Genomic DNA, 25,652 nt, shown 5'->3' on the forward strand with positions numbered 1-25,652 from the left:
ATTCCACTGGGAACTTCCTAGTTACCAGTGCAACTGGAATGCAGTATTACTCGCGTTTGGAGTCAGCCTCAAGTGGGCATTTGAGGAACTGCGGTATTTGCACTTCTGCGATGGCTTCATTTTTTCCAAGATGGAGGGAAAAACAGCACACAGCTCCACATCACCCAGTTGAAACTGACCAAACTGCCAACATAAAACACTTACCGATGACTTTGAGATCATAAGTCTTGATGTTGCTGATTTCGTCATTGATTTCTCCATTGTACAATCCACTGTCTTCTTTGGTTAATCCTCTGATCGTCAGCTCTCCAGTTGAAGTGCTCAGGTCACCACGATCTTCAAATATATAGCAAAATGGTTAGGTTAGCTTCTCAACAAACTTCTTAACATGGTTAGGGTTAGCTTCTCAACTCAATTCTTAACATGGGTAGGGTTAGCTTCTCAACAGAGTTCTTAACATGGGTAGGGTTAGCTTAATGAATGAATGAATTAATGCATTTTATTTGAGAGATGTTAAGGCGAGACTTGGCTGATAGTTCATGTAGCACGTTTGAATGAACTGATCGGTGGGTTGATTTGTCCTAGTTGTGCTTCAATTGGAGGGCTTCAATTAATCATCGATCTGGTGAATCAGGGGTTCTGTAGCAGTTTGCTTATTGAGTGCACTCTGTGCAAAAGTGAGTCAGTACCGCAGAAGTGTGTATACATCCACACGTATCCAAGACGCAACCAGGAGTGATGTGGCGTTTGATGTGAATGCACAGTCCTCTTAGCGCACAAGGCCCTCAGAAAAATAAGCAACATTTTTGGGATCCCTGAACTTCATCTCAAAACATATCAGAAACACAACAAAAGAGTGGCAGGTATGGAAACAGGGTTGAGAAGAAGAAAATCTCTGTCTTCCTCTCTCTGGCTGTGTATATAATTAAGATGGAATTATGGATGAAATAATGACCCACAGAATAATAAAATGCCATTTTATTCAGTAGCCTATTCATTCAGTATCTTGTGTGTTTTGTTGTGGATTTACTTTTACAGTAAATGTTTATTTTCAGTGGCGGGGGGGGGGGGGGGGGGGGGGGGGGGGGGAGCAGGGCGATAATGTTGCCTAGCAAATAATGAGATTTGTTTTCACAGCCAATTTATCACAGAAACACAGCAGCAGCATACAACATTTAAGTTGAATATTTGTTCTCTATTGGTTATGGATAAAAGCAACAGTGACAATAAAGGATATTCAGTTCCATTTCTATTCTATTCTATTCTATTCTAATCTATTCTACTTTTATTGTATTCTATTGTATTCGGTTCTATTCTATTCTAATTAATAAATAAATTGTCATATAGCCTACCATTAGGGAGCACAACAATATCATTGTCCCTTGTCTGTTCCAAAACACGATTATTATTGTTAGCCCCATAACGTGACGCTGCTACTGTACTCCGATATATTATCGTAGGCTACAGCAGTCAGCGTCACACAGCGTTTGAATCCTCAATGGGTGGAAAATGCTGTTAAAAAAGCTCTCCTACCCGTATCCGACCTCCGATTGCAGACCGAAGATATGATAGTCCGCCTAGTGAAGCCAGTAATTTAACCGGTGCTGTTAAAATGATACTGCTTGCGCAAAACAACCGTTTAGAAGCAGTCTTTGCACAGCCTGCGCTGAATTTACAGCGGGGTGTGTTTGATCTCACTATCATGGTGCACCGCTTGCACGTGGCGAGCAAACAACACATGCAGTCACACGGAGACGGCGGCTGTCAGTGATCAACGCAAATCCAGCGCACCTGGGAAGCAAAACATGTCATGAAATACTCAAACTCCCAAGGTTCCTGTCGGTAGGGGTGGGCGATACTGCAAAATTTGGTGTCGATCCGATACCAAGTAATACTGGTCCAGAATAGCCGATATCGATACCGATACCGATACTTTTTATTATTAAATATGGTTTATGAACTTTCATGTAGGGGAGAGCAGTGTGTCATTATTTATGAGGTTTATCAATAGGTTTATCAATTTATCAACCACTATAAATTATGACCGATACAGTTTGAAAATGTAACATTAACCAATGCTGAAGATCCTTAATATTATTTTAACGACTATATATACTGGATATTATTTTCCTCTGTGAAAAGACTGCCCGTGGAGTCTATCTCTGTGTTGAGGGGAGGGGGTTGGGTGTCTGTCTGATATTTCCCTCCTCCTCCCTTCTTTTCTGCAGGTCAGAGCTCTATTTCTTGTTTCTCAGATGCTTAAACAAGTTGGTAGTAGGCTAGTGGTCCCACAGTAGTGGACAGCCTGCATGCGGCTACATCACACTTCACAACATTGTCATTTACTGATGTAAAATAACTCCAAATTATCTGCTCCTGTTCCTTTGAGCCGGAATGGCATGTGTGTTTGTATGCGATTGTGCGCATCGGATTTAAATCCCACTCCGTGCTCTGCTGCTTGCCTTCCTTTACAAGACCCGCCCTGCATATGGTTCAAGCACTATTATTGGCCCAGGCACGTATACTCGTTGTTTCAGTGCACATGTGATGACACCATAACAGCAAATCCGAGGCGGAGAAGCCCTGCATGAATGCACGCACAAAAGCTGTGTTCAGTATCGATCTTTTGATGTCAGGATCGATCTTCAAAACGAGACTCAGGTATCGGGAGTATCGATATTTTGGGATCGATCCGCCCACCCCTACCTGTCGGCACTAGGAAGCTTCTCCTGTCCTCAATACGGCACAGGCTGTGCAAAGACTGCTGTACAGTATGATTGTCTATATATAGAGGGACTGCCCCTCACATCCTTTAACCTGATGAAGCCTCCTGCATGAGGTGAACCGTTGTTTGTTTGGTGTGTCACTACTACTATAGTCTCGACGCCAGACCCATGACGCGGCGAACCCACCAGCCCCGTCTGTGCAGCGTTCCGTCTGCGCCGCGGTTTTGCTCCGTCCTCTGCACGTCAGCATGTCCCACAGCACGCGCTTCAGAAGCGGAGCGCTTCCGAGCGCTGCCTCGCAGCTGATGCAAGATACTGTGTGTACAATGGGGTCCACCCGCTATGCCGACCACCCGCTATGCCGACCACCCGCAATGCCGACCTTAGGTTTAGGCGTGGGGGTGGGAGAGGTTAGGTTTTGGGTTAGGGTCTGGGGGTCTCCACCGACACGCTGCACGCCGCCTCGCTCAGCTGGTTCTGCTTGTGGGCTATCGGCATTGCGACCTGTCGGCACTGCGGCCTGTCGGCACATAGACACGGCACCGTGTACAATGTGGATGTAAAGAGCACAACACACAAACAACACAGTCTGTCGTTGACTTGCTTTTGATTTGGTAATTTTCCCTTGATTGTTGTGCTTCTACCATGGTTAAGTAGGCTGAAATAATTTCTTTATTTGTCATACAGTGCCTGTTAGCAGGAGGAGAACTCTTGCATTTCTTCGTCTACTTATATATACTACAGGGGGGAGAAGGAGTCGGTATTTGGTCTGTGTTTTATTATGAAAATCGACTGGATTCTCGTGCAGTTGCTGTGTCTGACGGCCGGGACACACATCTTGCGTCTGCTGTGCATCTGCGTGGCGTCTGCGTGGCGTTACCTGTTGATTTTCATTTCGGCGCCCATGTTAACAGGTTACAGCAGCCACACCACCGGCATCAGACGCGCGTCTCAGGCGCGTGTCTTGCGAGGCGTGAGACGCGCGTCATCTAGAGAATAGAAGCGACGCCTATTTTTTCCTTTTACCGCGCGCGTGTCTCTAGCGTGTCTCTACACAAATAGACACAAAAAGACATTAAAATTATATTTTACAGGGGCAGCCACAGCCAATCAAGGCTCGTTTTGATTTGAGACGGGAGGATGAGCTGAGCTCACAGCTGCAGTTCTCCTGCCCTCTGAAAACCACATAGGCTACAACGTGCTTTCGTTCCTCCCCTCCCCACCACACACACACACACACACACACACACACACACACACACACACACACACAAATCAATACAGCCTCGATTACGAAGTGAGCCCAAGCGATCTTCAGTTCAAATCATCATTGTATTGTTTATAGCAAATTTAATAAAAGGTAAACTCTATAGGAAGATAGTTGGCAGACAGACAGCAGCGCAGCAGCTGCCACGCAGCAGCCACGCTGCCTGTGTGGATGCCGCAGGCGTGCCAGCCGCAGCCATCACGCCACGCACATGCACTAGGTAGGTAGACGCAAGATGTGTGTCCCGGCCGTGATTTCCGGGCTGAACGATCTGCTCTGTGCGTCTGCGTGGCGTCTGCGTGGCGTTTTCATTTCGGCGCCCATGTCAACAGGTTACAGCAGCCACACCACCGGCATCAGACGCGCGTCTCAGGCGCGTGTCTTGCGAGCATGAGACGCGCGTCATCTAGAGAATAGAAGCGAAGCCTATTTTTTTCTTTTACCGCGCGCGTGTCTCTAGCGTGTCTCTACACAAATAGACACAAAAAGACATTAAAATGATATTTTACAGGGGCAGCCACAGCCAATCAAGGCTCGTTTTGATTTGAGGCGGGTGTTACGATTGTGACTGTCAGACTTTCCCTATGTCTCAAGTCCCCTCAGGTTCCTCATGTTTCACTGTCTAGGTCCAGCAGATCTATGTTAGTCTCCAGTCTGTGTCTTGTTTGTAATCACTCAGCTGTTCCCCATGTGTAATCACTTCCCTCTGTGTATTTAGGTTCCTGTTCACCTCTCAGTCTTTGTCTGGTCATCATCAAGTTCACGTGTGTTCTGTCCCTGTTACCTGTCTTTATGTTATCTGTTTATTTAATTAAATATACGTTTTCGGTTTACTCATCATCCGCCTCCTGCTGTTGTCTGCACTTGGGTCCACTCAACACACCATCTACGCACCGTGACAGTATGACCAGACCATACCTGGACCTAGCGGACAACATCACCCAGACACCTCAAGGCCTGTCTATTTCCCCGATCCCCTGTCTTCCGTGTGGGCCGCTCCTGTGTGGTGTCTTCGGTGCCAGCCCAAGGGGTGGCGATTGGACGCCATTGGCAGCTCCTGGAGGAGGTACATCTGCAGCCCCGGTATCTCTCCTTGAAGCACCGGCCAGGCAGCTGTTGGAGGAGGTATGTCTGCAGTTCCGAGTACCTCTCCTCGAAGCACCGACCGGGCGCCGGCTGTCCAGCGCTCCTTCGGCCCAGCCTCAAGTCCTCCACCCGTCATCTCACATTCAGTGGTCGCCGCCGCAGTCGGCGAGGCCGACACCTTCCCGCGCCAGGGTCATTGCTGTTGGGTGGAATGAGGCTGTCTCCTTTCCGAGTGGCAGTGGAAGTTTCCTAGGGTCATCGCTTCTTCCCTGCCGGTTTTCCTGCCTGGCTGCTGGACTGTTCCTTCCGTGCCCCCCTGCCCTCTTCTGTGACTCCGCTGACCAGCTCGGGTCTTTGTGGGACGTCAGGAGCCGTCCCTTGAGAGGGGGGTACTGTCACGATTGTGACTTTGTCAGACTTTCCCTATGTCTCAAGTCCCCTCAGGTTCCTCATGTTTCACTGTCTAGGTCCAGCAGATCTATGTTAGTCTCCAGTCTGTGTCTTGTTTGTAATCACTCAGCTGTTTCCCATGTGTAATCACTTCCCTCTGTGTATTTAGGTTCCTGTTCACCTCTCAGTCTTTGTCTGGTCATCATCAAGTTCACGTGAGTTCTGTCCCTGTTACCTGTCTTTATGTTATCTGTTTAATTAAATATACATTTTTGGTTTACTCATCATCCGCCTCCTGCTGTTGTCTGCACTTGGGTCCACTCAACACACCATCTACACACCGTGACAACGGGAGGATGAGCTGAGCTCACAGCTGCAGTTCTCCTGCCCTCTGAAAACCACATAGGCTACAACGTGGCTTCGTTCCTCCCCTCCCCACCACACACACACACACACACACACACACACACAAATCATATACTGCCTCGATTCTGAAGTGAGCCCAAGCGATCTTCAGTTAAAATCATCATTGTATTGTTTATAGCAAATTTAATAAAAGGTAAAGTCTATAGGAAGATAGTTGGCAGACAGGCAGCAGCGCAGCAGCTGCACGCACCAGCCACGCTGCCTGTGTGGATGCCGCGGGCGTGCCAGCCGCAGCAAGCACGCCATGCACACGCACACGCCACGCACACGCAAGATGTGTGTCCCGGCCGTGACGCAGCTTCCAGGCGTCATCCGTGAAAAATAGAACTGCCGCGTATCTTTAAGAGAGCGGGGCGTCAAGCCGCTTCTGGGACGCTAGATACGCGCCGTTGTGCGCCTGGTGACTAAAATGCCCGCGAGCAGCTCCGACGAGCGCGTCGGAGCCAGAACGCGTACGTGACGTTCGTGGTGGGACTTGCCCGTGAGAGTTCTTTGATACACTACATTACTGCATGCTGCAGAGCTCTCTCTGGATCTGGGATGCTTCCCCCCAGCAGGCTGGTAATGGGAGGGAACCGTTCACTTGGCCAGTCATATGCCAGGGATGGATACAGTCCTGCCCAATCAGTAACGACTTTTGCGATCAGACAACACGGGAGGCGCAGCCCATTTTTCGAACCATTCTCTCAATGGTGCTACGACCTGTCACTCATTCAATTTCACCCCCCTAGACGCGCCCTCAAACCCCAGCAGTGGCTGTGAAATGGTACAGACTCAGTTATGTAGTATGCGGAGCGCAGCGATTCAACATAATATTTGAGTCTGGGGAGAGACTACTACTACTACTACTACTACTAGCACTATGTCATGTTATGGTGGGTTCATGGTCCACAGCACGTGGAACGGCAACTTTAGTCCGATATCCGATACGTGAGTTATGTCAGTAATGTACCGGCCCCCGATAGCGATACCGATATTGGATTGGTCCCATCTCTAACTATAATTGTCATGATGACACAAGAGCTCAAGGTTACATAAGACACAAAGGTTGGGGACCACTGGTGTAACAAACCATCTGGGGGTCAGGTTCAGTGGCGTAACGTCACTGCCATGGGCCCCGGTGCAAATATTTGCTCTGGGCACTACCTAACAATTATATTGTTATAGAAAATATGGACTCACTCATTATTTTTTTCATCAGGCAGATTGTTAGCCGTCTAGCGTCAGGACCCCCGAAGGGTAAACAAGAGGGCTGGCTACGCTACGTGAAGGGATATTCCTCCTTTCTTGCTCCAACTCCATATATGGTCAATTATGTCACCAGAACCTCACAGGAGACTCCGCTGAAGACACGTTGGAAGGAGAACGCGTTCGTATTTTCCCATATGATGACGTCAATCCACTGAAGCCAGTAAACTAAACTTAAAGCTATAGCATTTGTTAGCCTAGTAAGCTACATGAGAGCAAGTGCTGACTGCATAAACAGCATGGAAGTTTATTTGGAGTGGGACTGCAGCAGAAACCGTAAGTACGTTAAGTCTCCCCAAAGCGAGACTCGCTCTTCATGGGGCCTTGACAGCTCTGGGCCCCACCGCACCGCCGATCCTAATGCCAGTGGTTAGGTTACAGTGCTCTCTCCTCCTACATACATTGAATGCAACACATTTTGAGAATGAACTTTGTTCAACTTTCTTTCTCAAATAAGTCTGTAAAAACCACAGCACCATTCAGCATAACATTACATCTGAGTCTCTGTCCCCCACTCCCCCTGTTATATCTGAGCTTAAATCACCCACTGTGCCTCAGTTTACCTTTGAATTGATGGTAGGAGTCGATCTTCCCATAATGCCACTCCATGGCGATGCCATCCCCATGTGTCCACTTTATGGTAGTGATGGGACCAGTCACAGAGGACAAGTCTGGCCTGAGGACAACACTGCCCCCTAGTTTGCTGTAGAGTGGTTTTTCTGCAAAGACAAAAATAATGGAAGCTGTAACATTATTTACAGTATATAGTGCTTTTATCCAAAGTGCTTTAGAATGACCCGGGTACATTATTATTATTACTAGTGCAGTGCCCGTTCCCTCCATTCACCACCCAGTGAGCGCTCACCCCACACTGCACTCAGTCAGGTCCCCCTAAGCGCACTCCCCAAGTTTGAAGTCGATCCGACAAACGGTTCTCGAGATACGTGAAGGACAGACATACAGAAGTCGATCGGATGGACAGTCCTGGAGATACGTGAAAGCTGTGATCTTATTGGTTGAATTGCACAAAGGTTACCACTGCAATTTCTCGGGTTCCCAGCAACGCACCCGCCAAGTTCGAAGTCGATCGGACGAATGGTTATCGAGATAAACCGCTTTGTTGCCAGTAAGTGGCACCACGATTATGCATGAGTCGAAATTGCATGAAATGCGGCACCACACTCCATCGGGGTGCGAGCAGCACACTCCCCACGTTTGAAGTCAATTGGATGAACGGTTCTCAAGATAAACCGCTTTATGTTTTGTCAGTAGGCGGCGCTGTGCTGAATTGCACAAAATTCGGCAATGCTCTATATCGGGTTCCCAGCAGCTCACTCCCCAAGTTTGAAGTCGATCAAATGAATGGCTATCGAGCTAAACCGCTTTTTGTGTTGCCAGTAGGCAGCGCTATGCAAAATTGCACAGAATTCAGCTCCCTGCACTCCGTTGGGTTCCCAGCAACTCACTCCCAGAGTTTGAAGTCAATCGGATGAATGTTTCTCGAGATAAACTGCCATTTGTGTTGCCAGTAGGTGGCACTATGTCAAATTCCAAGAAATTCAGCACTGCACTATGTTTCATGTGCACGCGCTAGGATAAGCAGATCCAGGATCTGTCCCTTGATCTGGTTTGGCTTGACCAGATCATTGCAATCTAGCTAACCCGTACCACCACTCTGGTTTTCAACGCGGTAAGTGGATCCAGGTTTTTCAAATCCAGCTGAGAGTGCGTGTACATGAAAATGCTTCTGCACAGGAGCTCATGCCCACGAAAGAGACGTGGTTTTTAACAACTAGTCAGTCACAATGCAATATGGACTGCTCCAGCTTTTACAGCACCATTTCCTCATTCTATTTCCTCATTCGTTCAAAGCGCAAATCAAAGTGAAGCTTTACTGTATGTCAGAATCAAAATCCGCATTGGATATTATTATTAGTCTGTTCCCGAATGACTGTCTAGTCAATAAAACCTGCATGTCGTTTTTGCCAGTGGAAGTAATGTGTAATAATCTCAGTGTAAATTTCCAAATAGGCTCAATGAATAATAATGATCTCATGATGTGTTTGGTCGCACTGATGGAATAATTCCTATCCACCTTATTTTTGAATGCCCCACTGTAAAAAATAATTGTGCGTACAAGTTCCGGTTTAACGTGACTCATTGTTGCAGCTTGCCATTTCCTAATGTATTCTACTTGATTTGAAAAGATGGCCACCTACACTCAGTCTCTTGTACCCTGGCTGAATTGAACATAACTTGGTCAATAAGTAGGCTATGTAACATACAAAATAAAACAACCCGTAATATCTTAATTTTATGTAGAATGCAGAGGACATGTAACTGTTTAGTTAAACTTGCATTCCAGGAATATTGTGCTCTTAAGATGACGTTAGTGGCTCGAGTCTGTTTCGTCCTGAAACCCACGTAGGTTGCGCCAGGCGTAACCTATGTGCGTTTTAGCGTAACCTATGTGCGATTCGAAATAACGCATCCGAGATAGAAAACGTTATGAATATAGCCACGTTATAAACAACAAACTAACGCTGGTGATCCGTATGGAAACAGTGTTACTCGAAATGGTTAATATTAGCCACAGCAGGCGATTACCCATGAATGCACTGCGCTCTGGGATATTTATCGACGAGATTTTTGCCAAGCTGGACCTGATTAGTGATTTGCTCCGTTCGCCCAGACGGGTGTCAAGCTGTCAGCAACAAGGCTGGGAGGATCACACCGGAAGAAGCACCCATCATGCAGATCAGGCAAAAATGGCCACCAAAAATAAGGTGGATAGGCTAATAGGCTACGGAACGAACGGTTCTTGAGATAAACCACTTGTTGTGTTGCCAGTAGGCGCAATGACTATGTACGTGTCCGAATTTCATCAAATCCCGCACTGCACTGCGTCAGGTGACCCTAAGTGCACTCCCCGAGTTTGAAGTCGATCCGACGAACGGTTCCCGCCCCTGAGAGCTGTGGGTTGTGGGAGCGCTTGTTTCAACTCCAGTGTTTTGCATGTCCAAATTACACTAAAAGTTTGAAGTCGATTTGACAAACGGTTCTCCAGATAACATACTTACAGACATACCAACGGAATCGCCTCTATTAGATAGAAAGAAAGAATAGATGTCAAAATTCTAAGATATTATCTCTGAATTCTGAGATCTTTCTGATCATTCTGAAATAATATTTTGAGAATTATGAGATCTAGTCGCAGTCACTAGTCACTCGCACTCTAGTCACTTATTTGAAAAAGAAAAAAGCTTGAAAACCACAGACTTGATACCAGGTGAATGCAATATATTACGTTACACCCACGAGGTGAAATAAATAATCAGTGTTCATATAGGCTAAGCCTGTAAAATCAATCCAAACTTACGGGACTCTTGGCTCTCTGCAGCCAGCAGGCAGACCCACATCAACCAAGTCAGAGTTACAGAATGCGACATCCTCTTCTCTGTCACCTGCAGGATATTACAGAATAAACAGTATATTACAGTTACAGTATATATTACAGTTCTTTATCACATTAAAGGGACTTTATCACTACCCCCCCCCCCGATAATTATCCCACTGACACTGTCCTATAACCCCCACCCCCATATCTCAATAGGACTTTATATTATTTTGCACTTTATAGTTTGAGATTGTTTTTCTGTATTGCTTTCTCTTTGAATGATTGGGACATTTACTATTTGGGTTTAATCTGCATCCCTGTTCAAGTGACACATAAAAGCCTGTCAGTGATATTCAGATCTACAAATGTTATCAGAAGCTTCTCCATTAGGCTACTTTGCTGTGAACAAGATTAACTGGTCATGTCAATACTTGTTAGTGTCTCTCCTAAAGATCAAAGCAGGTGAGAGCAGTCAAGTGCCCTATTGGCTGATGCCTGATTAAGATTGATATGATGTGATGTCTGTTTGTGTTTACGTAGGCCCACCTGGGTGAGACCAATAACACATTTCTTGCCTTGGCTGGACAATTCTATTCTATTCTATTCTAACCCGAGGCATCAACAAGCCCAACAGATCTCGATGCACACTCACGGCTCATTTTCTTCTTCTACAGTTTTGTTTAACGGCGGTTGGTAAACAAATAGCATTAGCATTAGCGCCACCCACACTCACTGCTCAAATGACCCATTCACATTATTATTATTATTTTAATCTTAATGTAAACATTACAGGTGCTATTTATGGAAAATATGGAGTGACATCTTGGAATAGATAGAAAAATGAAGCATCTTCATTTCACTGTGGGATGTGTGATACACCTGTGTTGAAACAATGACCAACCGCAAGTCAGACAAATGTAGTTCTTAACGTAAGTTCAAGCCAGGAAGACTATAATATTTTTACACTTCCTTAATTCACTTTATATCTCCACTCTTCAATCTACTCACAAGATCATAATAAGCTGTCAATTTCCGGGTTTCAATGAACAATCAGCTGGTTGCCGCCCAGTCTCTGTTAACCAATTGCATAGTGTCACATCACTGCTCTCATCACCTCTCACCCTACACACCTCCAGTGTAAGCCTATCACATTGCTTCTCAACCCCGTCGTAAGCCAATTGCTTGGAGGCGGGTTCCTTAAATATGCTTGTTTCTGTCTCATTCAGCCTCTCAAACACCGCTGGTGTCAGTCTCGCACCCTCCTCCTCCCCTTCTCCTCCCGGTCATCGCAGACCTATCCCATTCTTCAGTCGGAAGAGTCATCATGATGAGTCTCAGAAGGAGATCACCAGCACCACCAGTATCTAGGCACTGCAGGGGGATATATCTGGATGCTGATCTGGGCTGATGCAGCTCTCTCAAGATCTCCCTGCGGTGTCTAACCGCCAGAGACTAATAACAATACTTTATTCTCATCATTCTTTCTGTAATACATCATTCACTTTATTGTAATAAATATCACTTTATTCATTCTTTGGTCTCTAGTCTCTCCTGATTGAACTTTTCTAACCATCATGCAACGGACCAAACAAGCAGCCCAAACTGTGCACTTACGGTATCTCAAATGACCAGAGAGACAGGGAGGGGAGGGGGGGGGGGGGGGGCAGAGAGAGAGATAGATCAGGAGACTGGTTTGATCCAGGAAATATCCACAATGACCAAATGACACAAGATAATGTGATGTCAGTGTCTGTGTTCCGGTTTTTAAATCTTATCTGGGGATGGGGGATGGGGGGGGGGGGGGGTTGCTATGAGCCAAAATGTGAAAATGGAAAACACTGTGAAAGTCGATTGCTGTAAAAATGGCATATCTTACTTCCAACAATAAAGTGTGATTAAAAACAACCTCAAATGAATATGGGGGAAATGATCAGATAAAGTTCATAAATGGTCATGTCATCACAGAAGCGGGGGAGCAAAACACACAAACTTCAGCAGTAACTCCAAATAGGTTGAAGGCAAGAGTGGGCACTGTCGTTTTGGAAGCAGCGCTGCCGCCATTTTGGCCTGAATTATAGCCAGAGGTCGCCGAGTTTGTCCAAAGTGGCGGATTGGCTGTGTGTTGTGTTGTGTTGGGGTGGTCAGTTCTTTGCAATGCAAGTTATTTGGCAACAGTCTTCCCGTGTGATTGAATGGATTGCATCGCTATAGTCTGCCTTATAATGCGACGCTCTGTGCGCTCCTTGTGCTGTACGTGTGAGGCAGTGTTGTATAGTTACGTTACGTGGCTGGATTATTTTGGATGAGAAAACATCGAATTGGTGAGTAAAGTAAAGCTGGAAACGGCTCGCAAAATGCTCTGGGAAGGAGCCGCGTTTCCTGCATTTCCTTGTTCCAGTCGGCATATACCGTAAATTCCGGACTATAAGCCGCGGCTTTTTTCCCGTTTTTTGGCCTTTTTTGGCCCCTGCGGCTTATATAACGGTGCGTCTTATCTATGGATTTTTTCAGCAAACGGCCACTCGGGAACCTCCAAAATCTATGGATGTTGGTATGAGGCAGAACGAGAGCAAGACAGACATTACGAGAGCGAGACCCTGATTGGATGATGTTGCAAAAAATGTGTCTCGCGACCTGATTGGAGCACTGTGCCACTACGCTCTCTCAGCCACTACGGTAAAACACCCTCCCTCCTCCCTCGCTCCGGGGGGAAAAAGGCAGCGATTGAGCCTGAAAGACAGTCTGAATGAAATTGAATGTAACATTCCCAATTCTATGTATTACATTCTAAAAAACTAACAGCAACATTTTGGAAGGCTAAGCCACACAACTAGCTCGTTGTAATCTAACATCATGCTTCAAAAGATGGAGAACTGGCTGTGTTACGACGATGGCGGCGAGAAGAAGAAGGAAAGAAGGAAATCGAGTAGCAGCACGTAACCTTGGCATCAGGGTGTTGACACAGAGAGCAGACGGCCGAGGTGCCGTTCAGATCCGACTGAAGGCTCAAGTTTGCCAGTGGATCCTGACAGCGTGGAGGAGTGTCAAAACATCCACGATCAACAACGGGTTCCGAAAGGCTGGACTGCTGCGTGATGAAGAGGAGGACGCCGCCAGCTGAGGGCCTTCAGAGGCTGTTCGATTCCGACAGTGACGAAGAGGAGTTCGTTGGTTTTGAGAGCGACAACGAAGGAGAGAGGAGAGTGGCTGACGAAGCCACCCTGAGCCTGTTCGTTTCCGACACTGAAGATGAGGACTTTGGTGGTTTTAGTACGCAGGAAGAAGACGAAGATGAGGATTAATGACTTGACTTTTCTGGTTACAGCCGTGTACTGCACCTTAGCCTAAAAGATGAAGACGAGGATTAATGACTTTTCTGGTAGGCTGATTACCGTATATTTTAAGCAGCCGTGTTACTGCAACTTTAGGCTTACGCGCTTACTGTCGTGTTACAGGCACTTTATTTTGCACTTTAAAAAAAACACATTTAATTTAGCCATTGATATTGCCTCGTCAAGCGCTGTAAGCTTTGTTTTTTGTTATGGTACTACTGTAGGCTATAATGTAGATCAGTGGTTTTCAACCTTTTTCATGCCAAGGACCCCTAAATTTACACAGCACAGTACATGTTCTGTAGCTACTATTGCACTAAATGGTAACACTTGAATACGTTATGCAAATATGCAACTTGTTTTGTTGAAATGTTAATAAATGGGAGCTTCCCCAAACAGCCATCTCTTTTCCGACAATCCCCTCTGTGCACGAACCCTTACATATGGTAATTAAACATCAAAACACCCGCGGCTTATAGACCGGTGCGGCTTATATAAGAAAAAAATAGTCAACTTTGAAGGTGCGGCTTATAGACCGGTGCGCCTTATAGTCCGGAATTTACGGTAATAATGCTGCATGTCATTGTTCCAGTCCGCATTTCTGATTGGCTGAGTACCGCAGCGTCCCACCCAAAGGCTGAAAGGCTTCCTCGGATTGGCGTGCAGCAGACATCACTCAACAGGAGTGGACCCTAAATTGGTGACCAAATTTGCCCCCCCCCCCCCCCCCCCCCTCCCCTTCCTGCTTTTTAGCCGGTAAATGGGGAACTCTGTGTTCAGCTCTATTCCATGAAAAACTGCATCTAACTACAGTGCCGGAGCGCCCATCGCCCTGCCCACCCTGTACATTCTCAGACCTGGAAGTGTACCTGTACAGACCGGACTACGTTTCTAGTTGTGATGTCATGAGTGATGTCACTCGAGCAACTCAGTCTGAATAATTGGAGAGCCGATGGCACACAGTTGCTCATGGCGCACAGTTGTTCAACTGTGATGTCACTCGAGCAGTTGTGATGTCATCAGTGATGTCACTCGAGCAACTGTGATTGAAGGGCCAATGTCGCACAATCGCTCAATGCTTTTTGCCCAACTGTGATGTCACTCGGGCAGTTGTGATTGAAGGGCCGATGGCTCACATTTGCTCAACTGTGATGTTAGCGCAATACTATAAAATAAAAATGTAGTTCCTGCAGAAACGCGCATGCGCAAGTACTTAGTCGCTAGCTGTGACTGACTAGACTGCCCAGAATGAATCCGAAGCAGTACTGCATCAAGTGTGGAGCGAGGTGCTCTGGGCACGCTATGTTATTGGAACAGACTGTATACGAGGCTCTGTGTACCCCGAGTTGCTGGTGTTAAATTAAGTTAAACCTCTGAAGCCGTACAGCCTACAGACTACATAGACCGCACACACACAAGACGCACACACAGAATCAACATAATTTTAGTCTGTTACATAATATAATAGCCTGGTACACATGATATAAAACATGATCGTTTAGCCTGTGGTACTGTACAATCATGTACAAGTTGTGTACGAGATAGAGATAGAGATGGAGTATATACAGTATATGCCTGGCGCCCAATACATTTGCAGAGAACGGATAGCTCAGTTGATAGAGCACAGTGGTCAGCGTTCAATCAACGCCTGCAAATAGTGGGTGGAAATACTTTCACTTTTAAACCTTTCTTGCACTTTTTTCAATGTTGACCCTAAATGTTTTAAACATCTTTTCAACTGAAAAATGCTCGCTGGGTTAGAAAAGTTGTCCGACTTGCTCCGCCTGCCCGAATTGCGTGAGCCACGGGACTCTCGTGAGAGCGAGGCGGGCACAGATTTGGAGCGAGGCACCACAGTTGCTCCCCACCAACTGCGCCCGACTGCACAGATCAGAGGATGACGAGAAACGCATCAAGCTGAGCGCCCATTGGTTCAACACAGGTGCCTCACAAACCCACAGTGAAGTGTAGAAACTTCAATTTTATATCTATTCCAAGCTGTCACTCCATATTTTACATAAATACCACCTGTAATGCCTACATTAAAATAAAAATATGTAATCTGAAGGGTTGTGTCATTTGAGCAGTGAGTGTGGGTGGCGCTAATGCGTTTTCATTTGTTTACAAACCTCTGAACTGTAGAAGAAGAAAAGCAGCAGAGAGTGTTGTTGACGCCTCGCCTGACTGCGCTCGGCTGCTCGGTTGCTTTCCAGGTGAGGCAGCAGTCAACTCAAGCGAGTCTAATGCCTCCTTGTGTGTGTGCCTCTATGACATCACTTTTGACATCATCACTGATGACATTATATCATTAGCTAATTAGCATAAAACACATTAAGCCAAATTGTAGCGAAGCTTGTTGGCTCGCTGGGGGCAAAGCTTTGGGGCTTGCCTCGTGAAGTGTGCTGGATCGTGGATGAAGGCTCACGGGCTGTGATCGATCAGAATCACGGAGATGGAGATAGGGACCGACATGTCGGTCCTGGGACTCGGTTGAAATACCACTGGGATGACTGGGTGTAAGGCAATCAGGCACCAGGGGCTGGCCGGTTGGAAGATGGCCAGGGCCCCGTTCCAATACCCATACTTCCATACTATTTAGTAGGCAAAAAAAGATTTAGTATGTCCCAATACATAGTATGTCAGATGCAGTATGCCAAAAGTACCAGGATGTTGTACTACATCAGCTCCTATTTCGGAGTATGCATCGATGCATGCTGCTTCAGCCAAACTTCCCCACAATCCTTTGCGCAGCAGGAAGTTATGTCTTCTTCTTCTTCTTCTAATGTTTTATGGCGGTTGGCAAACAACTTTTTGTGCATTACCGCCACCTACTGGAGTTACGTCGCACTGACTGAGCTGCGTGTTCATGAATGAGATAATTAACTTTAAGAAAGCCTTGAAATATGTTAAAACCAAACAAGCATGGTGTGTACCAAAACATGCATATCTTGATTCCTGTTTAGATCTCTGACTTAATGTTTTTGCTTTATTTATTTTATTTTGTTTATTTGATTGTCTGTTCCAATTTTGTAAATGTTTAGTCTGAATTTTTTGTATAATGTACTGTTTGTTACTGCCAGACTTTGTTTATTGAATAAAAAAAAAAAAAAAAACTCAAATGTGGCGCTGCGGACGTCGGCGGAAGTGAGCAAGAGGTCGGAGTTCAGGAAGCTCACGTGACGACAGATGTAGTGTGTCCCAATAGTATGCATTTTGCATGCATGCTGCACACTACAATCCATACTTTGTGAGGGCAGCGGCAGTACATACTACAAGAAAGAAGTACAAGTATGGGTATTGGAACGGGGCCCAGGATTCAGTTCGGGTCCGGATTTGGTCGCGGTGAAGGTAAACATTATGAAGGAAAGGGGAATCTCGGAGGAATCAAGCAGATCTCTCGGATGTGGTGAATCTAAACCTATGGGAACGCCGGCGACCCCAAATACCATGCCCTGTTCACAGTACCGTAACTCCTAGACCGTTTGTCCTATCGGAGAAATCTCGACGGTTCTAGAAAGAGGAGAAGCTGCGCTTTCTCCCCATATACATGACATTACGGTAATCCACTGGGAACATACGTCAGCAGCGCGACAAACAAACAGGGAAGTGAAATCTGAGAAAGGCCGGCGCTCTCAATTACCATGCCATGTTCACAGTACCGTAACTCCTAGACCGTTTGTCCTATCGGAGAAATCTCGACGGTTCTAGAAAGAGAAGAAGCTGCGCTTTCTCCCCATATACATGACATTACAGTAATACATTGGGAACATAGGTTAGCAGCGCAATGAACAAACAGGGAAGTGATATCTGAAAAAGACGAGAGAGAGAGAAAAGAAAGTCACACGTGTATTTTTTTGAACAACTCCCAGACATTTATCAGTTTTATTCGTTTTATTTCAGTGTTTGTCCGTTGTCTTTCAGTGTTTTGTGTAGTTTTTTTTAGTCTCAACATGTCGAAGCGTTCAATCAGAACGACCAAGCAACCACGGAGATTCAGTCACAGTGAAGAAGACGCCACGCCATTGTAAGTACTGTGAAATACTTTTCAGTAAATATACAGTGGATATTGACTTCACTCAAACAAAAACGTTCAACTTTATTCAAATAATACTTCTCAATATCATGACCTAGCATGAGTAATAACAATATGTATAGTAAATACAGAGGTGGATAGGCTATCCAAGGTGCGCCTTTACGCATTCACTTTCCCTCTGCAGCTCTGAATTTACTTGGGGTAACCCCCACTCTTGTTGTGAACGTTTTTTTATGACTCTGATCACTGATCAGTGGGACAAAAATAGCTGTTGTATTTTACTAGGGATGATTGATTTATGATGATGATTTCACAGTGGGATTTAGGACATCACAGTGGGACAGAGAAACAAACAGAGCCCCAGCTCCCATCACACATCAGTGGGACAAAAATAGCTGGTGTATTTTACTAGGAATGATTGATTTATGATGATGATGTCACAGTGGGATTTAGGACATCACTGATGATGTCACAGTGGGATTTATGACATCACAGATGATTTCACAGTGGGATTTATGACATCACAGTGGGACAGAGAAACAAACAGAGCCCCAGCTCCCATCACAGATCAGTGGGACAAAAATAGCTGGTGTGGGTACGTGGATATCATGCAGTCAATTACATTTATATTTTATCTTATCTTATGTCTATATTTTTAGGGTGCCTTGACTGCCTTCTGCTGACCAGGGGGATCCAGAGCCAGCTGATGAAGAACCAGGCCCTCCATGGAAGTGTGATGTGTGCACTGTGGACCTGTGTCTGTGGCCAGACAGGAACTGTTTCAAGGAATACCACCAAGGAAAAGGCCAGAACACATCTGGAAATTAGGAAAGACAATACAAAGGCCAGGGAGCTCACAGACTTTGTTGGACATTGTAAATAGTTTGTATAGTTCAAATGTTCAGTTTCCAAAAAAAAAAAAAAAAAAGTTTCAATTTCAGTGTACATGTACATGTGTACCTGTAAATGTGAAATCACAGTTTGTGCAAAAGAAGGCACAAAAAGCGATTTTGCCTGATGAGGAAAAAGAAGCAGAAGAACCTCTTTCCAGAAGCATGGGGGGCAAACACTTTACTGACAGTTGGATAACAAGTTCATTTTCCAATTCAAATTGTGTAAATCTTTATATCTGTGGAATTATATTGCTTTCTATACTAAAAGCCTGTCAAATCCAATTCCGTTTTTTGTTTTTCTTCCCTCTAAACTGTTATTACACACTCAAGACATACTGTGAAATGTAAATAACTCCAGATAATGGAAGTTGAACTGATTCTGAAAAAAGGGGCAAAAGCACTTACTCCAAAAACATTTTCTGGCTCTTTTACAGCCAAAATAACTAAATATTTCCAGGCGGAATTAAGCAGCCATAGGTTTAGAAGGGTCATTCATTCACTCACTTTTCATTCTTTCACTCTCAGGATATAACTCTAGCTCTCATACCCACTTCTTAATCAACCTGCATTTTCCTGTTCTAGGAGAAACCCTTTAGTTGTCACTGGCTCTCATTCATCCCTCCTGTCCTCATTCACATCTTTCCCTGTCAGGAGAAAACCTTTTAATGTCACGCCCACTCATTGATAAATTACGTCATCAATCACCCCTTTTCCCGCTTCTATCTAGCGTCACTGTTTGTGGGAGGTATCGTTCATTTTAGGCCAATCAGAGTAAGACACCTTTTCCCATTCAGCCTATCACCATCAAGCTGTCAAAGCTAAAAGCTCTCCGCTTTCTCTGTGTGATCTGTTGCTTTTCAGTACGTTCCTGCGACCCGCCTCCACCCCATTCTCCTCCAGTCCTCTGAGATCTCAGATTCAGAAGCTTCGCCACCAAGACCAAGACCTCATCTGTCACCACCACCAGGTCTAGACTCCACGGGGGGGATCTTCATTCCTATTCCTGGCTGATCTACCCCTGCTGATCATGACGTCATAATCAAGCTGACGTCATGATGGAGTCTAATCGCCAAAACTATATCTCTGTGCCTACAGGCTCATGTATCTAATCATCTAATAAATCATTGTCATTCTAGAAATGTGTCTCTCTGGTTGAAATAGTACTGAAAAATACAAATAGGCCTACATGTTACAAAAATGTTACTAAATATATAGCCTACATATTATACAACAAAATAACAATAGGCCCTCACAGCACATAAGAAAATATGGCTCAATCTAAATAGAGGAGCCTCTAAAGATATAGAGACAGGAATCGCCTCTCATCATCACATGATCAGACCATAACACACATTTTAGTGACGGCACAAGAGTCAATGATTTCAATGTAAAAGTGTAAAACACACCAGTAGCACAGACAGCCACAAGATGGCAGCATAATCATACATAATCACTACAGTAGTCTGGCTGCATAACCTCAAAGTTTAATACAACAGAGGTCTGTGGGAAGTGATGCATCTGAAGCTAAAATATTCACCAAAATTACACATTTACAAAAAGACTATGTTTATAAGATGTGTTTATTGTGAAGATAAACCCTTAACCCATCTGAAGGAGGCATATAGGAAGAAAACAATTGTTTTGTATCCACTATTATTATTATTATTATTATATTACTATTTTTATTAGTAGTAGTAGTAGTAGTAGTAGTAGTATTATATTACTATTATTATTATTATGTAATAACACTGACTCACACACTGCTGTGTGTCAAAATGGAGTCTTAACAAACAGCTTCATATTTGCTTCTCTGCTCCTCCCCTCCCCACTTCCCGGAAATTACTCATCATTTGGTGTGTGTGTGTGTGTGTGTGTGTGTGTGTGTGTGTGTGTGTGTGCGTGTGGGGGTGTTTGTGTGTGTGTGGGTGTCTGTGCACGCGGTGTGCAGAGCAGCTTTGTGTTGTTTAGAAAGAAGGCTGCAACAGCGGGGCTGTGGGCCTTCCCCCAGACAAAGGTTGGAAGAGGGTGCCCCCCCCCCCTATGGGATTATGATTATGTTATTTGATCCCATGACACCCAACAATTGTGCCAAGATAACCTGATATTATTTGACATACATCAGACTACACCAAATACGTCTGTCTGTCAGATGGCAAATTAGTTTGTTTCTGACTCCAGGAAAGTTGGAAAAATTTAAATTCCCCCAAAATACTGTATCTCTGAACTAGCTCTTTAACCAAATCACACACATTTAGGCTATTCTATGTCCTCTCGATCGTTTTGATAACGAATGTAATAACTAATTATAAGGTAGGCTACTGTTTTTTTTAACTTACATTCACTGAGCCTGCCTTGAAACTGCTTGGAGCACCCTGGGGAGGCCGCCTCCCACTTTGGTCTCTCTCTCTCTCTCTCTGTCTCTCTCTCTCTCTGTCTCTCGCTCTGTCTCTTTTTCTGACTCTCTCTCTGCCTCCCCTCCCTGTAACACTGCATTATGTAGTAGCACCACAAAATGTAGCAGCCTACATTTGAATGTAATTGCAGTTGACCCTGTTCACTAGACAACTGACACACAGGCTAACAGTCAGGCCCGTATCTAGCTATGAGGACAGGGAGTTCCGGACCTCCCTAATAATTTCAGAGGGAATTTTTTTTTTTTTTTTTTTTTTTTTTTTTTACAAATGTAATTAAAAATATTTTGCAGTGCACTATGTTCCTTTCTTGTTTAAGAATGTTTCGGGAAATGAAAATGTAGCCTATTTAAATAGAATTATCAACAATAACAATCAAGGAAGTTACATGCTTGTAGGCTAGAGAAGAAGAAGAAGCGCGCATGCACGCACATGTTGTGTTGAACCAACCAACAACCAATAAGAATTGTTTAATCTGGCAATAAAGAAATGTGAACTTGACATGCTATTTTAATAGCCTACTCAAAAATGCACCTCCCACTATACAGCAAAGAGAGGAGTCAATGTTTCTTGATATATGCCATTCAGATCAGAATAATTAGTCTAGTCATTAAGTTTGCTGATAATATTTCTATCGTGTTAAGTCTGTGTCATGTTAACTGGTGTATTCAGAGCAAATAGGGAGATATAGAGCATTATCATCATGCTATATATCTCCCTATTTGCTCTGAATGAGTGAGAAAAGGAGAAAATACTGAATAATTACATCACAACAGTATCCTAATGTTCATTTAAAATGAGATATTCCTCTAAATATGGCTAAAAAAGGTAAAAAAAATAAAATAATAAAAAATGATATATTACTCTAAATATGGCTAAAAAAAGGGGGGGGAACTCAAAAAAAAATTCGGGCACCGCCGAATCCGCCTCCCCTTGCCATGTCTGGACCTCCCCAATTTCAAAACCCTGGATATGGGCCTGCTAACAGTTGAATAAGAATAATGTTGTAAAAACACTCACGCTGTCTTGCGCTCAGCCCGTGTCCTCCTCCTGCTCTGCTGTGTCTAAAATGGAGGCTGTCTGAACCGGTCTGAACTGTCTGCAACACATTTTACTTTCACTTTCAGTCAGCAGCATGCTCCGCCTGTATGGAGAAGTGTTTTCGTGGCATTTGGTCTATTGCACTGGTTCTCAACCTGTATGGGTCGGGTACCATAGGTGGTATGCGGGGCTCCCTCCCTCTCTGTAGCAGAGGTCCCCAACCTTTTTTGGCTGGAGTCATGACCCTATTGACATCGCAAAAATCTAGGGACCCCCGCGACATTCAAATTCCGGGACACGGTACACCATCGATAATGTAATCACTCAGTGACATCATCAGTGATGCTTCTTTTCCCCCCGCAGAATTCTGACTTTAATCTCAGAATCCTGATTTAAAATTATAATCTCAAAGATGTTCATAAAAAAAATAAGAGTCACTCACAATGTTGATTGAGGCTATGGCCAATTGCCACTCATAGGTGTCACCCAAGAGAACAAACCTGAAATCTTAGGGCCCTATCTTCATATAGCGCTATCGTTTGCGTGGCCGTTTGCGCTCCTCTTATTGCCATCTTCCTGCAGCTGGGATCTAAGCGCAGACACAGGTGTAGGCGTGGCCCAAATGTGTCCGTGGGCTTCTAGTATCCCACAAGTGTCATTTTGCGCTCTGGGGAAAGATACCCCCTCACTATGTTCTGAGCGCAAACAGAGGTTTGGGCGTTGCCTGTTCCAAAATAGGCGTTCCAGCTTAATGTGTTAGAAAAAGGGGCCTTGGGTGCTCTCAATTTTAATGCCACCAAATAGCTGGTCTTAGCGCAAAAAAAAACACTACGCCAGGCCTGAGCGCAGACAGTATTCTCTGCGCGCAGTGCAGGAAATCCTTGCTTGGATACATTTACACACCCCTGCTGAAAAAACCAGCATGCACCAGCATATAGCTTTTTATGCTGGTGTACATTTGTTGTGTTTTGAACAGTGTTGGGCAAGTTACTCTGGAAAAGTAATTAGTTACTGATTACTGATTACTCCTTAAAAAAGTAATAAAAGTTACTTTACTGATTACTTTTTCAAAAAGTAACTAGGTACGTTACTAGTTACTTTACTAGTTACTTTTTCTTTTCTTTTTTACCCCAATTACCTTACACTTAAGTTGTTACATGTCTAGCATGTCACTGTATTAATTATTTTCGCTTTGGTTATGATAGATAGATACGGTAGATAGATAGATAGAGTACTTTATTAATCCCCTGGGTGAAATTCTTGTGTTACAGCAGTAACATCTCAGTACATCTCAGTATTAAAACACACAAAAGAAGCTATGTTAAAAGAAACGCCAAAGGCATTTTACTTTGAAATTTGGTTAGAAAGAACAGGAAGTGGTGTGTTAAGACTGGCTAGCTTCACACTGGAAAAGACGTGAAGGGATTCGGGAGAGGTCAGAAGGCTTTGACGAGAAGGTTAGGAAGTAACAAAGTGTACAAGTTGTACAACACTTACCCAAAGTGTATCTGTTAATCCAGTGAACTGTTACACCACCCAAGTCTACCTGACGGTACGTGCACATCTACAATGGCAAATTCGCTTTTCCGCTGTGTCGCAGCGTTTTGTGGGCGTGCAAACCAGCTTCCAGCTTGGAGCTGTAGCCTGTAGAAACGTTGTACACAGGAGGGTGGGGGGAGGAAATGTGTAGGAAGAGCTGTCATTGGGTAGCTTCAACGAAAGGTCCCGCCCTAGTCCCGCCCCGCGAGCGTGAAGCCGCTCGGAGACAAGCCGCCTCTAGTCTGCGACAGTGAAACGCTGTGGGCGGTTCCGGCGGCAGGGGGCGCGAGGCAAATTGACCAATCAGACACGGAAATAGAGCAAGACAGCCTATCAAGATGCAGCGTCAAAGCGGCTTTTTCAGCAGGCAAGCCGCCGAGCGTTTCATGATGTGCACGTACCGTCACGCGGCGTCGCCTTCAATTTAGCCTCCATCCCTATGCTCTATCCCCGCATATTCTCTCTCGAGGTAGCCAGCAAACGTCTTTCCCTGTGTGCGGCAGCTTGATATTGTTCTTCGTGGCTATTTTCTCTATGATGCATCGATATGAGGGTGAGTCAACAGTGCAAATAGGTGGCATCTGAATCCGTGTATGTTGTGTTCTTTCATTTTTCCGTTTCAAAACCAAATCGGAAAAACCAAATAACGGTTTCGTTTTTTTCTTTTTCCGTTTTAAAACCAAAACGGAAAAACGGAAAATCCCAAAACGAAAAAACAGGAGGTTTTTCTGTTTTAAAACTAAACGGGAAAAGGGGAAAATCAAGTTTTATTTGTTTTGTTTTGTTTCTGTGATATTTGGATATTTTTGGAAACCCCCGTGAATGCTGGGAAAACGAGGAGAGGAGAGGAGGATGCGTGACATTTCCGCGGAAGTTTGAGTCTCAGAGAGGAGTTGTATGGTCTGAAGTTTGCTTGTTACGTTTTGACAACTTATTGCAGTTATGACCGCACTTGAACCTTATCATAACTTGATCCACGAACTGTTTGAAAGTGGACAAACATACTCCGAGATCAGTGCAGCTCTGCAGCTTTCTGGTTAGTAACGTTATTTCGTTATTTTTTATGTTGTTTGTCGTTTTTATGTTTTCCTCTCCATGTGGCCATGCTTTCAAACTTATATCAGCTAAAACAGATGTTTAGGTAACGTTACATTAACGTTAGCCTGCAAGCTAACGTTAGCTTTCAGCTGTTATATTTGAGGCAAACCTGCCGCTCATGTTGTGGTGTTGTACAGTATAACGTAGCGACTAGCTAGCTTGTCTGTCTGACCGTCTGCATGTCTCTTTGTCTGTCAATCTGTCTCACTGTCTGTCTACCTGACTGTCAGTCAGCAGATAGACAGACAGTGAGACAGACAGTCAGTAGCTTACATCAGTCAGTGACTAACTGACTTTCTGACTGTCTGCACGACTGTCTGTCTCACTGTCTACCTGACTGTCTGTCTACCTGACTGACTGACTGTCTGTCTGTCTCACTGTCTACCTGACTGTCTGTCTGTCTACCTGACTGTCTGTCTGTCTGCCTGTCTACCTGACTGACTGTCAGTCAGCGTCTCTCTGACTGACTGTGTGTTTCGCCGGTCTACCTCACTGACTGATGTCTGTCTGCCACTGACTGTCTGCCTGACTGTCACACTGGATGTTATGTAATTTAGTGTATAGCTTTCCATTGTTGCTTTGAATTTGACATTAGGCCAGCCATGACAATAGAGGCCTCTTTTAGGTCTGTGACCTCTGACCCCTTTTGTTTTTGCCCATAGTCTTCTGCACGGTGCAGCCACAGTCTTCATCACCAGTGTCAGGCCCAGTCTCCTGAAAGGTTCCGCCTGTGTCATTGGTGTCCGGGCCATCGTCCAGGGTTGC

The 25,652-nt window shown here is 44.8% G+C and overlaps 2 protein-coding genes across 2 annotated transcripts in view; one reads left to right on the plus strand and one right to left on the minus strand.

Annotated features, from left to right (window-relative positions):
• The window catches only part of LOC310792247 (CD48 antigen-like), a gene marked incomplete at both ends in the record, with an annotated part of 73,916 nt that extends 66,164 nt beyond the window's left edge, over positions 1–7,752 (minus strand). The window contains 2 exons of the mRNA XM_083653972.1: positions 205–336; positions 7,707–7,752. Of these exons, the coding sequence (XP_083510098.1) occupies positions 205–336; positions 7,707–7,752 (178 nt within the window). The remainder of the gene's footprint in view (positions 1–204; positions 337–7,706) is intronic.
• Positions 1–25,652, plus strand: part of LOC310792249 (uncharacterized protein) — a gene marked incomplete at its 3' end in the record, with an annotated part of 330,076 nt that overhangs the window by 206,555 nt on the left and 97,869 nt on the right. The window lies entirely within an intron of this gene.

Source organism: Poromitra crassiceps (assembly GCF_964638095.1).
Source record: "Poromitra crassiceps genome assembly, chromosome: 17".
Classification (NCBI taxonomy): Eukaryota; Metazoa; Chordata; class Actinopteri; order Beryciformes; family Melamphaidae; genus Poromitra; species Poromitra crassiceps.